General features: G+C 40.2%; 1 protein-coding gene across 3 annotated transcripts in view; it reads left to right on the top strand.

Moving 5' to 3' along the window:
• The window catches only part of LOC126284674 (hsp70-binding protein 1), a 49,585-nt gene extending 34,716 nt beyond the window's left edge, over positions 1–14,869 (top strand). For 2 of the 3 annotated variants that reach the window (XM_049983790.1, XM_049983792.1), the window contains one exon: positions 14,578–14,869. In XM_049983790.1, the coding sequence (XP_049839747.1) occupies positions 14,578–14,643 (66 nt within the window). In that variant the 3' untranslated portion in view covers positions 14,644–14,869. Of the gene's footprint in view, positions 1–11,547; positions 11,694–14,577 lie in introns of those variants that run through there. The other variant, XM_049983791.1, reaches the window with a different exon arrangement.
• The last annotated feature ends 1,153 nt before the right edge of the window (positions 14,870–16,022 follow it).

The raw sequence follows: 16,022 nt of genomic DNA, 5'->3' as shown, positions 1-16,022 counted from the left end.
GATGAGAAAGGAATTGTGTTGGCTGCATACAGAAACCTCCTGTACAGCACAAACGACATGAGACTCGATATTACCGCAGTGGATATTGGCTAGAATTCAACTACATGTCTTTTTTTTTACTACTAAAACTGTGTGAAAAATATTTGTGATCATTATGCTTGATGATTTATCTTGAAAAGGTAAGATCCACTCCCGTTGAATACTTAATTATCTATATTTAGTTCCCATTGCAGCTCGAGATGTCAGTGGTATCAGAGCAGCAGTCATTGCAACAGTGAACAACAGTCATCACTGCAGGGAAATGACTTTGGATATCTTGTGGCACCCATACACTAGATGTAGAATATTTGAACATATCCTGAGCTTGAACAAAATGAACTACTCCATGCCAACCTGTACAAATTCTGAACAGATAGATCATGCAAAACCCGACCCTCACTTTTCTCACACGACATACTGAAAGCTTTGGATTAAGGCAGTCAGGTAGATTCAGTATTTTGTGATTACTGAAAAGCATTTGACTCAGTACCACATCAAAAGTTTGATCATATGGGGTATCAAGCAAAATTTGTGACTGGACTGAGGATTTTTTGGTAGGGAGGATGCAGGATGTTATCTTGGAGTCATCGTCAGATGTTGAAGTAACTTTGAGTGTGCCCCAGAAAGTGTGTTGAGACCCTCGCTGTTCATATTAATGTCCTTGTGTACACTATTAATAGTATCCTCAGACTTTTGCAGATGATGCAGTATGTATAATAAAGTATAGTGTGAAAGTGGCTGCATAAATATTCAGTCATATCTTGATAAGATTTCAACATGGTACAAAGATTGGCAACTTGCTGTAAATGTTTAGAAATGTAAAATTGTGCACTTCACAAAATGATAAAATGCAGCATCCTATGACTACAATATCAGTGAATCACATTTGGAATCAGCCAACTCATACAGGTACCTCCGTGCAACACTTTAAGAGAAATGAAATGGAATTATGACATAGGCTCAGCCACGGGTAAGGTCGTGGTACATTTCAGTTTGTTGGTAAAATAGGCCTACAAAGGATATTGTTTACAAATCACTTGTGCAACCAAATCTAGAATACTGCTCAAGCATGTGGGACCAATACCCTATAGGGCTTACAGGGGATATTGGACTTATGCAGAGAAGGGCAGCATAGATGGTCACAGGTTTGTTTGGCCAGTGACAGTGTGTCACAGAAAAGTCGAAGAAACTGATGTGGTGGACTTCTGAAGATAAAAGTGTACATTCCTGAGAAAGCCTACTTACAAAGTTTCCAAATTTAAATAATCATTCTTCCCACATTCCGTACATGAATGGAATGTGAAGAAACCATAGTGTGATGTACAATCTGGCATATGTTTTACAGTGGTTTGCAGAGTATGGATGTAGATGTATGACTTGATTGATTTCCATTTTTACTCACTGATGCTATCATGGGATATTCCCCAGGTTCCTTCCTCAGAACACCAACGATTCAGTGGAAGAAAGAACAGCTATACACAACCTTGAAAAAAATCCTGACATAATCATCCTATCTGCAGACCAAGGTTCCACCACTGTTGTTATGAATCACAGAAGGTCTCTGCCAATTATCTGACTTCTCCACCTATAAACTCTGCCAGAGTGATCCCATCCCCAAGTCCATCACATACTCCAATCCCTGCTTAAAGCCTTAGGCCCTTCCTAGAACCTCTCCCGAATCCATTTGTCTCCTGACTCCTATGACACGCCACACACCCGCCTTCCACATGCTCCACAAACCCAAGAATTCTGGATGTTCCATTGTGGCTGGTTATTGTGCCCCCACTGAAAAATTTTGGTCGTCATTGACCAACACCTCCAACCAATTCCTTCAGCGACTCTCCACCATCCCCATCTGTTTACCTCCTGGACCCCTATTCATCACTGTTGATGCCACTTCCCTAACACAAATATCTGTCATGCCCATGGTCTTACCACTATTGAACACTACCTTTCCCAAGATCTTTCAGACTCCAAACCCACTACCCCATACATCTTACTAACTTTATCCTAACCCATAACTGCTTCTCATTTGAAGGGAAAAATAAAAAAAAATCTGTGGCACAGCCATGGGCATCTGAATGGCAACCTCATATGCCAACCTTTTTATGGGTCATCTAGAGGAGGCCTTACTAGCCTTCCAAAACACCAAATCCCTTGCCTGGTTCTGGTTCTGCTTCATTGACAATATCTTCATGAAGTGGACTCAGGGCTAAGGAACCCTATATTTGTTCCTCCACAATCTTAACATCTCTTTCATCCGGTTCACGTGGTCCTCCTCAACCCAGTGTGCCACCTCCCTAGATGGTGACCACCTCTGTCCACATTAAACCCACTAACCACCAACATTACCTGCATTCTGACAGTTGTCATCCCTTTCACACCAAGAAGTACATCCCATATAGCCTGGCTACCCGTGGACGGCATATCTCCAGTGACAAAAACTCGCTTGCTCAGTATTCTGAGAGTCTAACCAAGGCCTTCACAGATAGGCACTATCTCCCACATCTAGTCTGCAAACAGATCTCCCATGCCATTTCCCCTCATACACCCAATCCTCCCACCAACACCAAGAACCAGCCCCTTCATCATCCAGTATCACCTCTGACTGAAACAACTGAACCACATTCTTTGCCAGGGCTTTGATTGCCTATCATCATGCCCAGAAATGAGGGACATCCTACTTGAGATACTTCCCACCCCTCCTCAAGTGGTGGTATGTCAGCCACCCAACCTCCACAACATCCTAGTCCATCCCTATGCCACTCACAATCCCAATTCCTTGCCACAACAATCATATCCTTGTGGAGGCCCCAGGTGCAAAACATGCCCAATCCATCCACCCAGCACTTTCTATTCCAGTAGTGTTGCACGTTTATCCTACCCCATCAGGGATTGGGCCACCGGGTAAAGCAGCCATGTCATTTACCAGCTCTGTCGCAATCACTGCACAGCTTTGTGTATTGGTATGACTACCAACCAGCTGTCCACCAGGATGAATGGCCACAGTCAGTATGTGACCAAGAGCCAAGTAGACCATCCTGTGGCACAACATGCAGTCGAACATAACACATTTGATTTGGAGCCTTCCCTACACCACCAGCTACTCTGAACTGCAAAGATGTGAGTTATCCTTACAACACATTATCTGTTCCTGTAATTATCCCAGCCTCAACCTATGATGAGATACTGTCCCCATGCCTTCCATCCAACATTTTCCACACACTCTGTCCTGTCATCTCCTCTCCATTCTCATCTCCCTTCCAGTTTACTTGCAGCCCTCTGCCAACACACCTGCCCGTCTTTCCCCACTCCTCTCCTTCATGTTCTTTCTTTCCCCACAATCTCCTAACACTGCACCTGTTGGCAGTCTTATTTCCTGCACACTCCACCAGACAGTGTTCATTTCTCTCCCCACCTGTACACTACTATCCCTTGCCCTCACTTGATGTTTCATTCCAGCCTGAGATGCTGGAGTTGGCAATCGTGTGTGTGTGTGTGTGTGTGTGTGTGTGTGTGTGTGTGTGTTGCTGACAAAGGCTGTGACCGAAAGCAATATGTAAGTGTATTTTTCGATTGTGCCTGTCTGCAACTTGGCATATCTTCTTTTTGGTAAGTACCAATCACTCTTATTCCTACCAGGAGTTTCCATTGTTCGATACAATAGATTATAGTTACAAGAGGAGCTAACTCAGCTGCAAACAGAATCTGACAGGGATTGCATCGGGCCCTGGAACTTTGATGAGTCTCAACAATTTCAGCTGTTTCTCAATGCCACTGGCGCTGGTATCTATTTCACTAAGAGGTATGAAAATGAAATTGGATCAGTTCTCCTAGGCTTTTCTTTGTAAAGGAGCATTCGATAACAAAGTTAAACATTTCTGCTTTTGCTTCGCTACCCTCAATTTCATTGTCTATCTCATCCATGAATGTACCAAGCGGGAAAGCGCCGGCAGACAGGCACATGAACAAAACACACAAACACACACACAGAATTACAAGCTTTCGCAACTGGCAGTTGCTTCGTCAGGAAAGAGGGAAGGAGAGGGAAAAATGAAAGGATGTGGGTTTTAAGGGAGAGGGTAAGGAGTCATTCCAATCCCGGGAGCGGAAAGACTTCCCTTAGGGGAAAAAAAGGACAGGTGTACACTCGCACACACACACACACATATCCATCCGCACATACACAGACACAAGCAGACATATTTAAAGGCAAAGAGTTAAGGGCAGAGATGTCATTCGAGGCGGAAGTACAGAGGCAAAGAAGTTGTTGAAAGACAGGTGAGGTATGAGCGGCGGCAACTTGAAATTAGCGGAGGTTGAGGCCTGGCGGATATCGAGAAGAGAGGATATACTGAAGGGCGAGTTCCCATCTCCGGAGTTCGGATAGGTTGGTGTTGGTGGGAAGTATCCAGATAACTCGGACGGTGTAACACTGTGCCAAGATGTGCTGGCCGTGCATCAAGGCATGTTTAGCCACAGGGTGATCCTCATTACCAACAAACACTGTCTGCCTGTGTCCATTCATGCGAATGGACAGTTTGTTGCTGGTCATTCCCACATAGAAAGCATCACAGTGCAGGCAGGTCAGTTGGTAAATCACGTGGGTGCTTTCACATGTGGCTCTCCCTTTGATCGTGTACACCTTCCGGGTTACAGGACTGGAGTAGGTGGTGGTGGGAGGGTGCATAGGACAGGTTTTGCACCGGGGGCGGTTGCAAGGGTAGGAGCCAGAGGGTAGGGGAGGTGGTTTGGGGATTTCATAGGGATGAACCAAGAGGTTACGAAGGTTAGGTGGACGGCGGAAAGACACTCTTGGTGGAGTGGGGAGGATTTCATGAAGGATGGATCTCATTTCGGGGCAGGATTTTAGGAAGTCGTATCCCTGCTGGAGAGCCACATTCAAGGTCTGATCCAGTCCCGGGAAGTATTCTGTTACAAGTGGGGCACTTTTGGGGTTCTTCTGTGAGAGGTTCTGGGTTTGAGGGGATGAGGAAGTGGCTCTGGTTATCTGCTTCTGTACCAGGTTGGGAGGGTAGTTGCGGGATGCGAAAGCTGTTTTCAGGTTGTTGGTGTAATGGTCGAGGGATTCAGGACTGGAGCAGATTCGTTTGCCACGAAGGCCTAGGCTGTAGGGAAGGGACTGTTTGATATGGAATGGGTGGCAGCTGTCATAATGGAGGTACTGTTGCTTGTTGGTGGGTTTGATGTGGACGGATGTGTGCAGCTGGCCATTGGACAGATGGAGGTCAACATCTAGGAAAGTGGCATGGGATTTGGAGTAGGACCAGGTGAATCTGATGGAACCAAAGGAGTTGTGGAAGTTTCTTTCTGTTTTATCATCCATGAATGTCTTGCACTAACTTTGGTGCCACCCAAAGCCTTTACATACAAAGAGGATTTCTCTGGGTTTTGTGAAATATCATGTGACAAAATCCTGCTACAGTAAGTCACTGAAGGCTTCAAGCGTTGCTTTCTTGACAAGTGCATTTCATTCAGCATCTCTTTGTCTATAACCCTAGGCTTTGTTTTGCACATATTATGCTGACATATCTGGTTCTTTAGAAGTTTCTTTCCAGTGACTGTATGCAATGGAGAGTCCTTCCCATTATGAACTGTTGTACTGAGTACACATAAATTCATTGCACAGTTGACTATTCTTTTAAACTTGAACTGTAGTTCCTCTACATGCTCCTGTCATGTGCTGGTAGTTCCCAAGTTCCTCATTGATATATGACTTTACTGGTCTTTTTTTCCCTTAGTTTATTGAAGATATATTTATCTTTCTACTTGTTTTAGAGAAAATATTGCACACACAGAATTTTGTGGCAATACAAAATGAAGTGATCAAATTGGTTCAGTTGTAAGTGAAGCAGGTGGTAGATTTTGAATCGTTGGTAGAATATTGAGAAAATTGAGTCAGTCTACAAAGGAGCGTGCTTATAAAAAACTTGAACAATGATATAGGATGGATCTCACTAGTGAGTGGGACCCATACCTAACATAGGATAGCCATTAAAACGTAAACGGGATTTTTGCACTTTGGATAAGAGAGGAGTCAGTTTTTGATTAAGGCACTAGACATATGAGATGGTTGTAATTAAAAAGCATCTGCTCACAGAGGTCCAGTGTGGACTGTAATCATCATATGACAGCAGAACTTGGTGGGTACTCTAATGCTTTAATGTGGAATTGATTTACACTGGAAAAAACTTATTCCAGTTTTGGCCACCAAATGCAAATTGGCACAGTGAATGGAAGAAAGATGTACAGACATGTTTCCATATGCAATGGTTTGGGAATGGCACACAAGCAGAAAAGGACAAACAAATGAGAAGGGCATATGTTCATTTTATTATTAACTGCTGCTTTCATAAGTGATTCAATATGAGCACTGGAGACATTGATAAAATGCTGTATACTGCCAGATTTTCACCGGGATGTGGCCAAAATTGGAACTAATTTTGTTCCAGCATAAATCAGTTCTGCGCATTAGCATATCTATAAAGTTTCACTGTCATATGGTAATTGCAGCTCACATTCAACTTCCATGTGAAACTGCACTTTAATTACAATTTCCAGGTAGTTAGTTAGGGACATATACAAGATCTATCTATATTCTTGCATCATCCCACAACACTTGTTCCCTCATATTTGTAACAATAAGTAAGATGTGCATTACTCTGTTGTGCACACATTTTTTGTGTTGTCTTGAAAGAAGGTGATGGAACTTATGAAATTTTCATTAGATTCAGTACACAGTTTACAAATTAAAGAATTGCTCATTGGTCATGATGTAGCTAAAAATAGAGGTCATAAGCATTGGGGTCAAATGTCGCAAATGAAAATATTGCTGCTTGCAGACTTATGGAATATAAACCATATTTAACTACCACAGAAATCTCATTAGAGGCAGGTTTAAATGTTGCATTCTCAGAAAGCATCACTGCATTTTGTGAAGTGGGTACCACATCATCTCATTCAGATAGAAAACTGTTAGGGTGAATAGCTGTTCGCAGTTTTTGATTTGATTTGTTGCAGAAGATGGAGAAAAGTCTTTACGATGGCTGTAATCTGTGATAAGATATGGATTCATCAGTGAACATAAGAGAACAGATATAGAAGAGAGGGGTTCAATCCTGAAATCTCCCTTTCAGAGGAAATTTTCTAGCAACATTCTTCTGTGATTCAGTAGTTTTGTTTCTCTTCACAACGGTTACACAATGAATGTAGCATATTATTACCCGCTCTTGGTAAGTGAAATTGTACAACATGAATGGCTGAGAGATCTCAAAGGGCAATTTCAGCCATCCAATTGGAAAGGCATCTTTGCTTCACAAAATATGAGTGTGTGGAAGTGTAGATAACTGTAATGGTGTGTGTGTGGGGGGGGGGGGGGGGGGTGCGCATGCACGTGAGAGAGAGAGAGAGAGAGAGAGAGAGAGAGAGAGAGAGAGAGAGAGAGAGAGACACCAACCAACAGTATCACATATCTTCACTTCACAAGACACTGCGGAGAGGTTTGGAATTTAATGCAGGACATTTGCACAAAAACAGGTGATCAGGTACTTTATGCCACCATCCCTCCTCCTCCTCTCCCCTCTGCTGTAAAGGTGAAGGGAAAATTGTCAACAGCAAATGGTGAACCTGGGCAGTCATCCAGCCAAATACTGGCTACACCCAATGGTGATCTGATGGGAACTGGTGTATCCACCTTGGCACAGCTCATGGTTGATGTGAAGGTTGTTTATTTCAGGAAATATTATGCTTGTATACACACTAGCCTTAATCAGCTATGAAATATACTGGATGGACACGTCTTAAAAATACATAAATTCAGTGCTTCTCTGTTGATGCAAGGATCAAGAAGCTGCTCATCACATGAAAAAAAGTCATTATTTCTCCTTTGGTAATTTTATCCATCACCAACTAACTACGGGAAAGGAGGCTGGGGGTGGGGGGGATGGAGGAATAGTCTAGCTGTCAGTATGAACTTGGTCATGTCAATGACAACAGGCTCAAATCAACTACGGATATCTATGGTTTGCTCATAGTGAGAAGAGCTAGAGCTCCCTAGTCCAGAATTAGCACAAGGCAGTCAACTTCGGTGCACTCACATTATGCATCCGGCCCCTGCCTACGTCCCAACCTCACCATTCTAATACAGAAACTTATGTATGTATGGAGGTACTGTTAAGTGATTGTTCTGCTGTGTTGTGTTCCATAGTAAAGTAATACGTCTCTCGATGAGCAACGAAGTGATTCCTGGCCCATCACGGGCAACACCAGATACTCCGTCCATTCCTTGGAAGAGGGCAAGGGGCAGTAAATCACGAAGTGGAACAAATAAAATAAATCACTGAATGTTGTGATCAGGGGATCAAATATAAGAAGTTGTTCCACTTCTCTCTCAACTGATAAGATAACAGTGTGATACACAGGGGGAAGCTTCAGCTCTAAGAAAGGAATTCGCAAATTTTGTAAAGATAACCCTGGAAAATCACCAGAATCTCTCGGGGGAGGGAAAAAAAGGTAACTTTCAGTTCAAAATTTTCTATTCTACAATGCTTTGAAGCTGCCTCCTCCTTTGCCTAAATTACTTTAACCCTCACAATACTCCGCCCCGATAGCTGAGTGGTCAGCGTGGCAATCTGTCACACCAAGGGGCCTGGGTTTGATACCCGGCTAGGTTGGAGATTTTCCCTGCTCAGGGACTGGGTGTTGTGTTGTCCTCATTATCATTTCATCATCATCAGTGGAAGGCAATGGGAAGCCACCACTGGAATCACTTTCCTGGACACTCATGCGGTGGACCTCTCTGGCGAGGCTTCCCCCATGACAAGATCTGCCATAAGGCAGAACATAAAGTTTTTTTCACAATACTAAGAAGCATGTACTCTGTGTCTACCTCTTGACAATATTATATTCTAGTTGGTTACTTTATACTTTAAAATTTTGAAAAAATATTTATTTTGTAATAGTTCTTCTACCAGATTTCACAAGTTTTAATCTTTTCAGTTAAACTAAACCCAAAAAAAGTCCCCGCCGCAGATCCCACTTTCCCCAGTTAATGTTGTATTCAATATTTCCAGGTTCAGGGCCTTACTTCCACACCAGTATCTCTTTAAAAATTATGTTGAGAGTAAAAGTCAACAACAATGAACTAAATTTGCATTTTTAAATGTTTTGTGGTGGTCATGAAGTCAGTAGTACGCAATACAGAAAGTGCATTGATATTGCTAATAAGGAACCACTCGAGTGTAAGATCACAATTCCAGTCTTTGTTAAGGTTCGTTTGAAAGGGTTGTGTTAACAAGTATGACAGGAAAAATATTAGCTGCTAATGATGCAACAAGTGCATCAGGACGGCACCAGAGAACAAGCATCCATGAGATGCAGCCTTCTATGGGATATTCATGTCAGAAAATGAACATTGTCAACATTCAAGATATGTTCAAAACAAACCATTAACTTGCACCATGAACACCAAATGAAAAATGATGGGCCCAGTGTTCACAAAGGTTCTCACCATCAAGATCGAAGGCGAACTCCTTAAGAGTTACAAAGAGTGTAGCACATTAATACACAGACCAGGAATCAAGTGAATGCAAGCTATCTGGACCAGCTACTGGCCAAAAGCAGTGCTCTTGCCATAGTTGTAATTCTCTTACCCCATTTTCCCACTCTTGCTTGCTGTGACATAAATATTCCCTACTGCCCTTACAAGATCATGCACATGAGAAAGAAGCGTAGGAGTAGAACACCTCTGACCTCCTGCAGCACAATAAATAACTTTCCAGCCAATATACCATCCAGATTCACAGTCATAATACTTTTATACCAATGCGTTACGGCATTGATGTTAGTTGATCTTGAGAAAATTCTCTTGGTACCTCTAATTTCTAGGGGTTGTTTTTTCATATGCATTTCCTCTTCAAATCCCAATTGGTTGGAATTGAAAACAAATTCCCTACTGAATGAAGGAATAAGTTGGTTTATCTCATCTACAAATTTTCAAGGTGATTCCACATTTTGTTGTGCTTTGTCAAGTTGATGCTTTGTTTGTAATTTCGCTATCTTACATTTTCCATTTCTGTAGTGCTGTTTGAAGTTGTGCAACTATCCACTGCTTCCCTTGAAATCACTGTAATCTATGTCATGCACAGTTTGATGTGCATAATGTAGGAGGTCACTATCATGCACATCCTGTAAATTTTATTGTGCAACCTTCAAACGCACAAACACCAGCTTTTGTATCAAGAGCGCCTTGTCCTCCCTTGAATATCCATAGTTTTTCTTATGCACTACATTGTCATGTTGCTTGCAGAATTGTTCAAAATATTGTCATAATCTTTTTTTTCCTTTCTATGCTGCAGATGATCTTCCATGTACCTAATTATGTTTAGTATCCACTTCTTGGACAACAATTGTCCTTTACTATGTTTCAATGGAGACAGGATTTGTGGCTCCCCGTCTGACAAGGATGATTAAGAAGACGGCTTGACATCGGTTTTATCACCTTCAGTTGTCGAGCATGTATCGTCATCATTTTATTCCTTACATACATTGTTCCTACAGTTGAGCGTACATGACACCATCTCCATTCCACTGACTCATCTAGCAGAAACATAAATATTTAATTTGCCACTTCTATTTCAAGTTGCAAAATTCCTTGGATTTGTGATGAAATGTCAGTTACGGCAACTGTTGTCAAAGATATAATACAGTGTTTGGCTTTCTTTATCATTGCTGTGCTTTGTACCAAGAACACTAGCACTGTAGCACTGCTGTGAGTTACTTGTTGACTAAGCAGTTCAACTCTGCTCTGTAGCCTCAGGCTGTGCTTACCATTGCATACCACCAGTTCTGCCCCAGTTACCATTAGCAACCAATATTGTGATTGCTTGTAGACAATACATGGAGCATCAAATGTTGTAAACATAATTGGCCTTTTATAACTTCAGACTCAAGGGGTTACTTGTAAGTTTGTGCTAAAAGGTATTTTCAGCTTTTGAAGCCTACTTACAAATCAGTAAAAAGTATGTTGTTAATATAATTCAAGAGCAGTTAAGTAATTTTTTTGTGGACCCCTCACTGTTAATGCAGATTATGGAAAATGCCTTAGTATTGGTAGGGTTAAAGTGGGCACTTTGTTTGCATGTGTAAAAGAATTTCTTGTCATCCAGATTCAATAACAAAGTCAGTTATTCAGAAACCCCCATGTATAGTAATGATTAAGATACTTGGCTGGTGTGCTGGAAGTAGTGGGCATGAGTCCTGTCATGTGTCAGTCTTTTTTTTACATGACGATAGAAATGGCTATGTTTTTATTCAGTCAATTGTGACTGCATCCTGAGATACTTGGGATCATAGCCTGTACTACTGTATAAGTAGTTTCAAAAAGCCACTCTTTTCACTGGAGACCTCTCTGTGTTATTTGTAGTCAGACACACTGCATAAAATGGAATTGTACTTTTTGACTTTTTCTTTTAATTCTCTTTCCCTTAGGCCAAGATCTACTGGGAAAATCCAGTTGGATAACTTCAACAGGGGTGTCTTGAGGAAAACAATTGAAGACTTCAGCTTGGTGCAGAAGACTGCCGCAAAACTTTGACCAATACTCAAGAAAAAGATTGGCTGGACTTGGATTTTGGGTATTAAATCTCTGTTGAATATTTAGTCGTCCATGGGATGAAAGTGGAAATGTGCATAATAAGAGGTCTTTACTGCTAGAGTGTGAATACATTATTATTTATGTTAACTTTGTAAGGTGGTTTGTAAATATTGTTCTGCCGAATCTTCCACCAGAGTCAGTCATTGTGGCGGACAAAACACCCACACAGTATGATACCAAAGTGAAGATATTAGAATTGTTGCAAAAGAGGCATGTTGGCAGTTATGAGAATATGAGGAAGCTGGCTCAGTTTGCTTTAATTCAAGAATGTAGACCTGCTAAAAAAATGTATATGATCAACAAAATGGCAAATGATAAAGGCCGCATGTTTGTCTGCTTGCCACCTAATAATTGTAATTTGAGTGCAGAACAACAGGCATGGGCAAAGTAAAACAATTGTTTTGGGAGCACAGCATTTCAGGGGCCATGTCGAACGACAGTCTCATGCCAACTGCAAGTGAATCCATTTTGTGAGTAACTGCTGGTGACTGGGAAGGATACTGCAGGAAGATCCAACAACTGGAAGAAGATTACTACATGTGCAGCAGTCTCGTGGAACCCACAATAGACAAAACGATTAATTTTACTGCTGAATCAGACAGTTGTGACAATAATCCATTGTCGACAGGTGAAGAACATAATGAGAGTGGTTCTGAGTGATTTACATGTTCACACAATTCAGCATTACACTCGCAAATGTTCAAAATTTTATGCATTCTCTTTTTATTTACTACTGGTTATTCTTAAATTCGAATTGTCTGTGAGAACTGATATGGAATTAATAGCAACAAGCACCATCACTCAACACGAATCTATCAAGTTTGATTTCACAAATCCTGTAAACTTGTCTTACATCCTTATCTCAATTTACGTAACATGTAATAAGTAGCAGTAGACGGTTGTTATGATAGTGGCTAATAAGTGGTACTGTCAGCACCAATTGAAGCACAAATTTATATGTCAATGCAAGTGTGTTGCCAGTGCTGTTTGATGTTAGCACAGCTTGTTACCCTTGGGAGCCTATGTACTGGGAGTCGGTGGATGGTGCTTGCTTATTCCGATCCCCACACTCCCTCAGAATCCATTCTTCTTCATGCAGACAGATTGGGGCATAAATGAAATATTACTGGTAAAGCTTCAAATATCAATTTTTCTTTATTTCAATGCAGAAAAACTAAAGAACAGATTTGAATTATGAAAGGAGGACAGAACCTCAGCTGTTGAGTTACTGGAAATATGGAATGTACTCTGTGGGATGTGGTTACATCTGAATAGTGTCAAGTGCAAATAAATACTTCCATTTATGAAGCATTGTGGAGGGCTTTTAATAGTCTGAGCAGTTGTCATGATTTTCACACCAAAAGGGCAATGTATAAGAAACAATTTTAGGTTTTTATGTCCATTTACTGGGACAGGAATTGTTCCAAGAAGCGAGTTTATGCAGTGTGATAATGTCATCAATTAAACAGCAGTACATGTGCAAGACTGTATGAAATAAGATGCCTTTTCTGCTGTCCATTATTACAAGGTTTGATTAATATTGGGGGTGCTGTTTGCTGTATATTACCTCATTCCAACATCTCAAGAAATGTGAACAGTTTCTTTGTGGCTGTCTGAAATACCATTGACTGCTATTCAAGATTTATATGCATTGATAACTAGGATGATTCAGGCTGCCCTGAATGCTGAAAGTAGCATTCCTCCATATTGTGTCGATGTTGATATTGTTTTATTTCAGCCACTCCCTATAAATGTTTCTTAAAGTTGTCTTTAAAACACAGAAAAAGGCTTCAAAAATATGCTACATAATTCATTGCTTTGGGGTATTACTTTGAACATGAGAACAAAGTGTATTAATAGGCTTCCTTGATGTCACTTGATAGTGCAATGTGTATTAAAAAGTGTAGAACATTTATCATCGTACCTGTGTTTACAAGGCATTCATTCTCTTATATTATTTGGCAGGAAAGGGAGTGTGGTCCCTAGACTGCATTTTCAAATACTTTGCTTGATACTTTGTGCCGTCTTCGAGGTTAACATATACACTTACAGTTTACAGAAATTAATGGATAATGGTTGAAACTGCCATACCTTTTGGCAAATTAGTATAATGCATGCGCCCAACAGACTGCTGACCAAAGGAATAATCACATGGACCAGTGATTTACCTGCCAAACTTGATCCAACAAGGAATACTTAATGTTTATAGAATCAATCATAGATTATCATTATAAGTGTCTCGTATGAATCGTGAAACATTGGTTGAAGCTCCCACTTGGCCGATTTTTACATGGGGTGTGCCACACACTCTTACCATCAACTGTCCAACTCTCTAAGTGAAAAAAATTTGCTGCATTATGCTTATGATCTGTATATATGTTTCTTCCATTCCAAAATGTTCTTATATATATTTGACCAAGTCCTATATCTCACTGTCTCAACTGACCATGATTATTTCTTCTCCATAGCTTCATTATTTGTGCTTTACTCTCACCTCATTTCATTTTCTGAAACTGGTCTTTTCTAGTTGTTTTGAGGCAACTACCACTTTGTGCAGCAGATTTTGAAAACTGCATGTTACTGTCTCTAAAATACTCTTCCCTTTATTCTCTGTCCCCATTTACCTTTTGAGTCTTGAAAGAGTGAAACCTCTGCTCAGCGACTGCAACAAATATCAATTGAGCCACCAGCTCCCAAAATATTCAGTAAGTACATAAATAATATTTATGGATAATACATCTGTTATTTTGTGTTTGATAGCTGACATTATTTATTACCTTTATTTCAGAGAGATGTTTTCCTACAGTTTAGAAAATAGTGTTTAGTACAGATCACTAACCACAGTCATTTTTCTTCCTATTTAGGAAATACATGAGTATGCCCAGTACTTGTTGAGGATTGTCTTTAGTGGTGATGAAGAAGAACGTTAGTGAAGTTTACTACTTATAATTTCACCGTTTGAGAACCACACTCATGAGGGAAGGCCGCAGAAATGTGTAGAGTCTACAGGCACAACTCCTGCAATAATCAGTCTCAGCAAATGAAAGTTGTGTCATTAGATTTTATCATTGTTATTATAATGAAGTATTTAATTTAAAATGTGAATGATATTTAAAAACTGTTTCATAGATTAAATTAAAAATAGTGCTTTTTGTACTAATTCACATAAGGGTTTTATTGCATACTATGTTTCTTGTAATTTATTTCCCTTTATACTGCACTATCCGCACTGATACCTTTATTTTTTCAGGTGAGATGTAGGCTAAATGTTTTTGTTTTCTACCAACCTTAAAAAAACACCAAGGCCAAGAATATTAATTATTTCATTAATCAAAGCCATCAATGCCATAGTGAGCAAATAATATAGAATAATAATCGTGTCCTTAACCATGTAACGTGGGATCAGACCATCAAACATTTCATCTTTCCTCTCTCATGTGAGAAATATCACTGTAGATGAGTTAGTACAAGAAACAAAAGTGCTGACAAATCCAATACTTAGCTTCCAGTGGCCACTTACTTTCACCTTGTGTACAGTAGACACTAGAGCTGCTTAGCAGAAACACAACTTTACTACTACAATTCACAGATTGTTTCTGTAAGCTAATGTGTAAGTGTGTTTCTGTTGTGCCTGTCTGCAACTCAGTGTGTCATCTTTATGGTGAGTAGCAATCCATCTTTTCCTTATATTGCTGGTATTTGCAAAAGAAAGGAAAAAAAGTGCTTTAACAGATCACAACAACTTGCAACACAACAACAAAATTATGTGGCATGTACACAAATGACAACTGTTACACAACTATCACCTCTCCTGTCAGCTATCCCTCTGCAGAGTACAGGTCATTCATGTTTTATTTTTCATTAATAAAGTCATGTTATATATAACCCATTAGTAGCATAAAAATTAAGTAATGAGCAGAAAGCATAGCAATACATATGGAAGAAATGGGTTGATCAGGAAAATAAACTAGAGAAGCAAAAAGCTAGTTATAAATTTCTTAAATCTATCACTTCACACCTTTTTAAGTCAGGATACCAGCATCCTGCATAATTATCAATGAAAACCAAACATAAATAATAAGGAATTCTGCAGCACCAGAGAACACATAAAAGTTATTTGTTAAACTGACATGAGATTAAAGACTGGAACTAGCGAAAACTCTAGAAATGACTTCAGTCCAATAAATGGGCAAACAGCAGTGTATCTACAGAGTTCAATGAAACTTTATTGTAAAGTCACATACAAATATGCTTGCTGTTCAACAACAATAACTTAACTAATTATTATTAAAATTATGATTATTACATA

Source organism: Schistocerca gregaria, chromosome 8 (assembly GCF_023897955.1).
Source record: "Schistocerca gregaria isolate iqSchGreg1 chromosome 8, iqSchGreg1.2, whole genome shotgun sequence".
In the NCBI taxonomy this organism is placed as follows: Eukaryota; Metazoa; Arthropoda; class Insecta; order Orthoptera; family Acrididae; genus Schistocerca; species Schistocerca gregaria.
The sequence above is the reverse complement of the archived record's forward strand: the minus strand, read 5'-3'. Positions and strand labels throughout refer to the sequence as shown.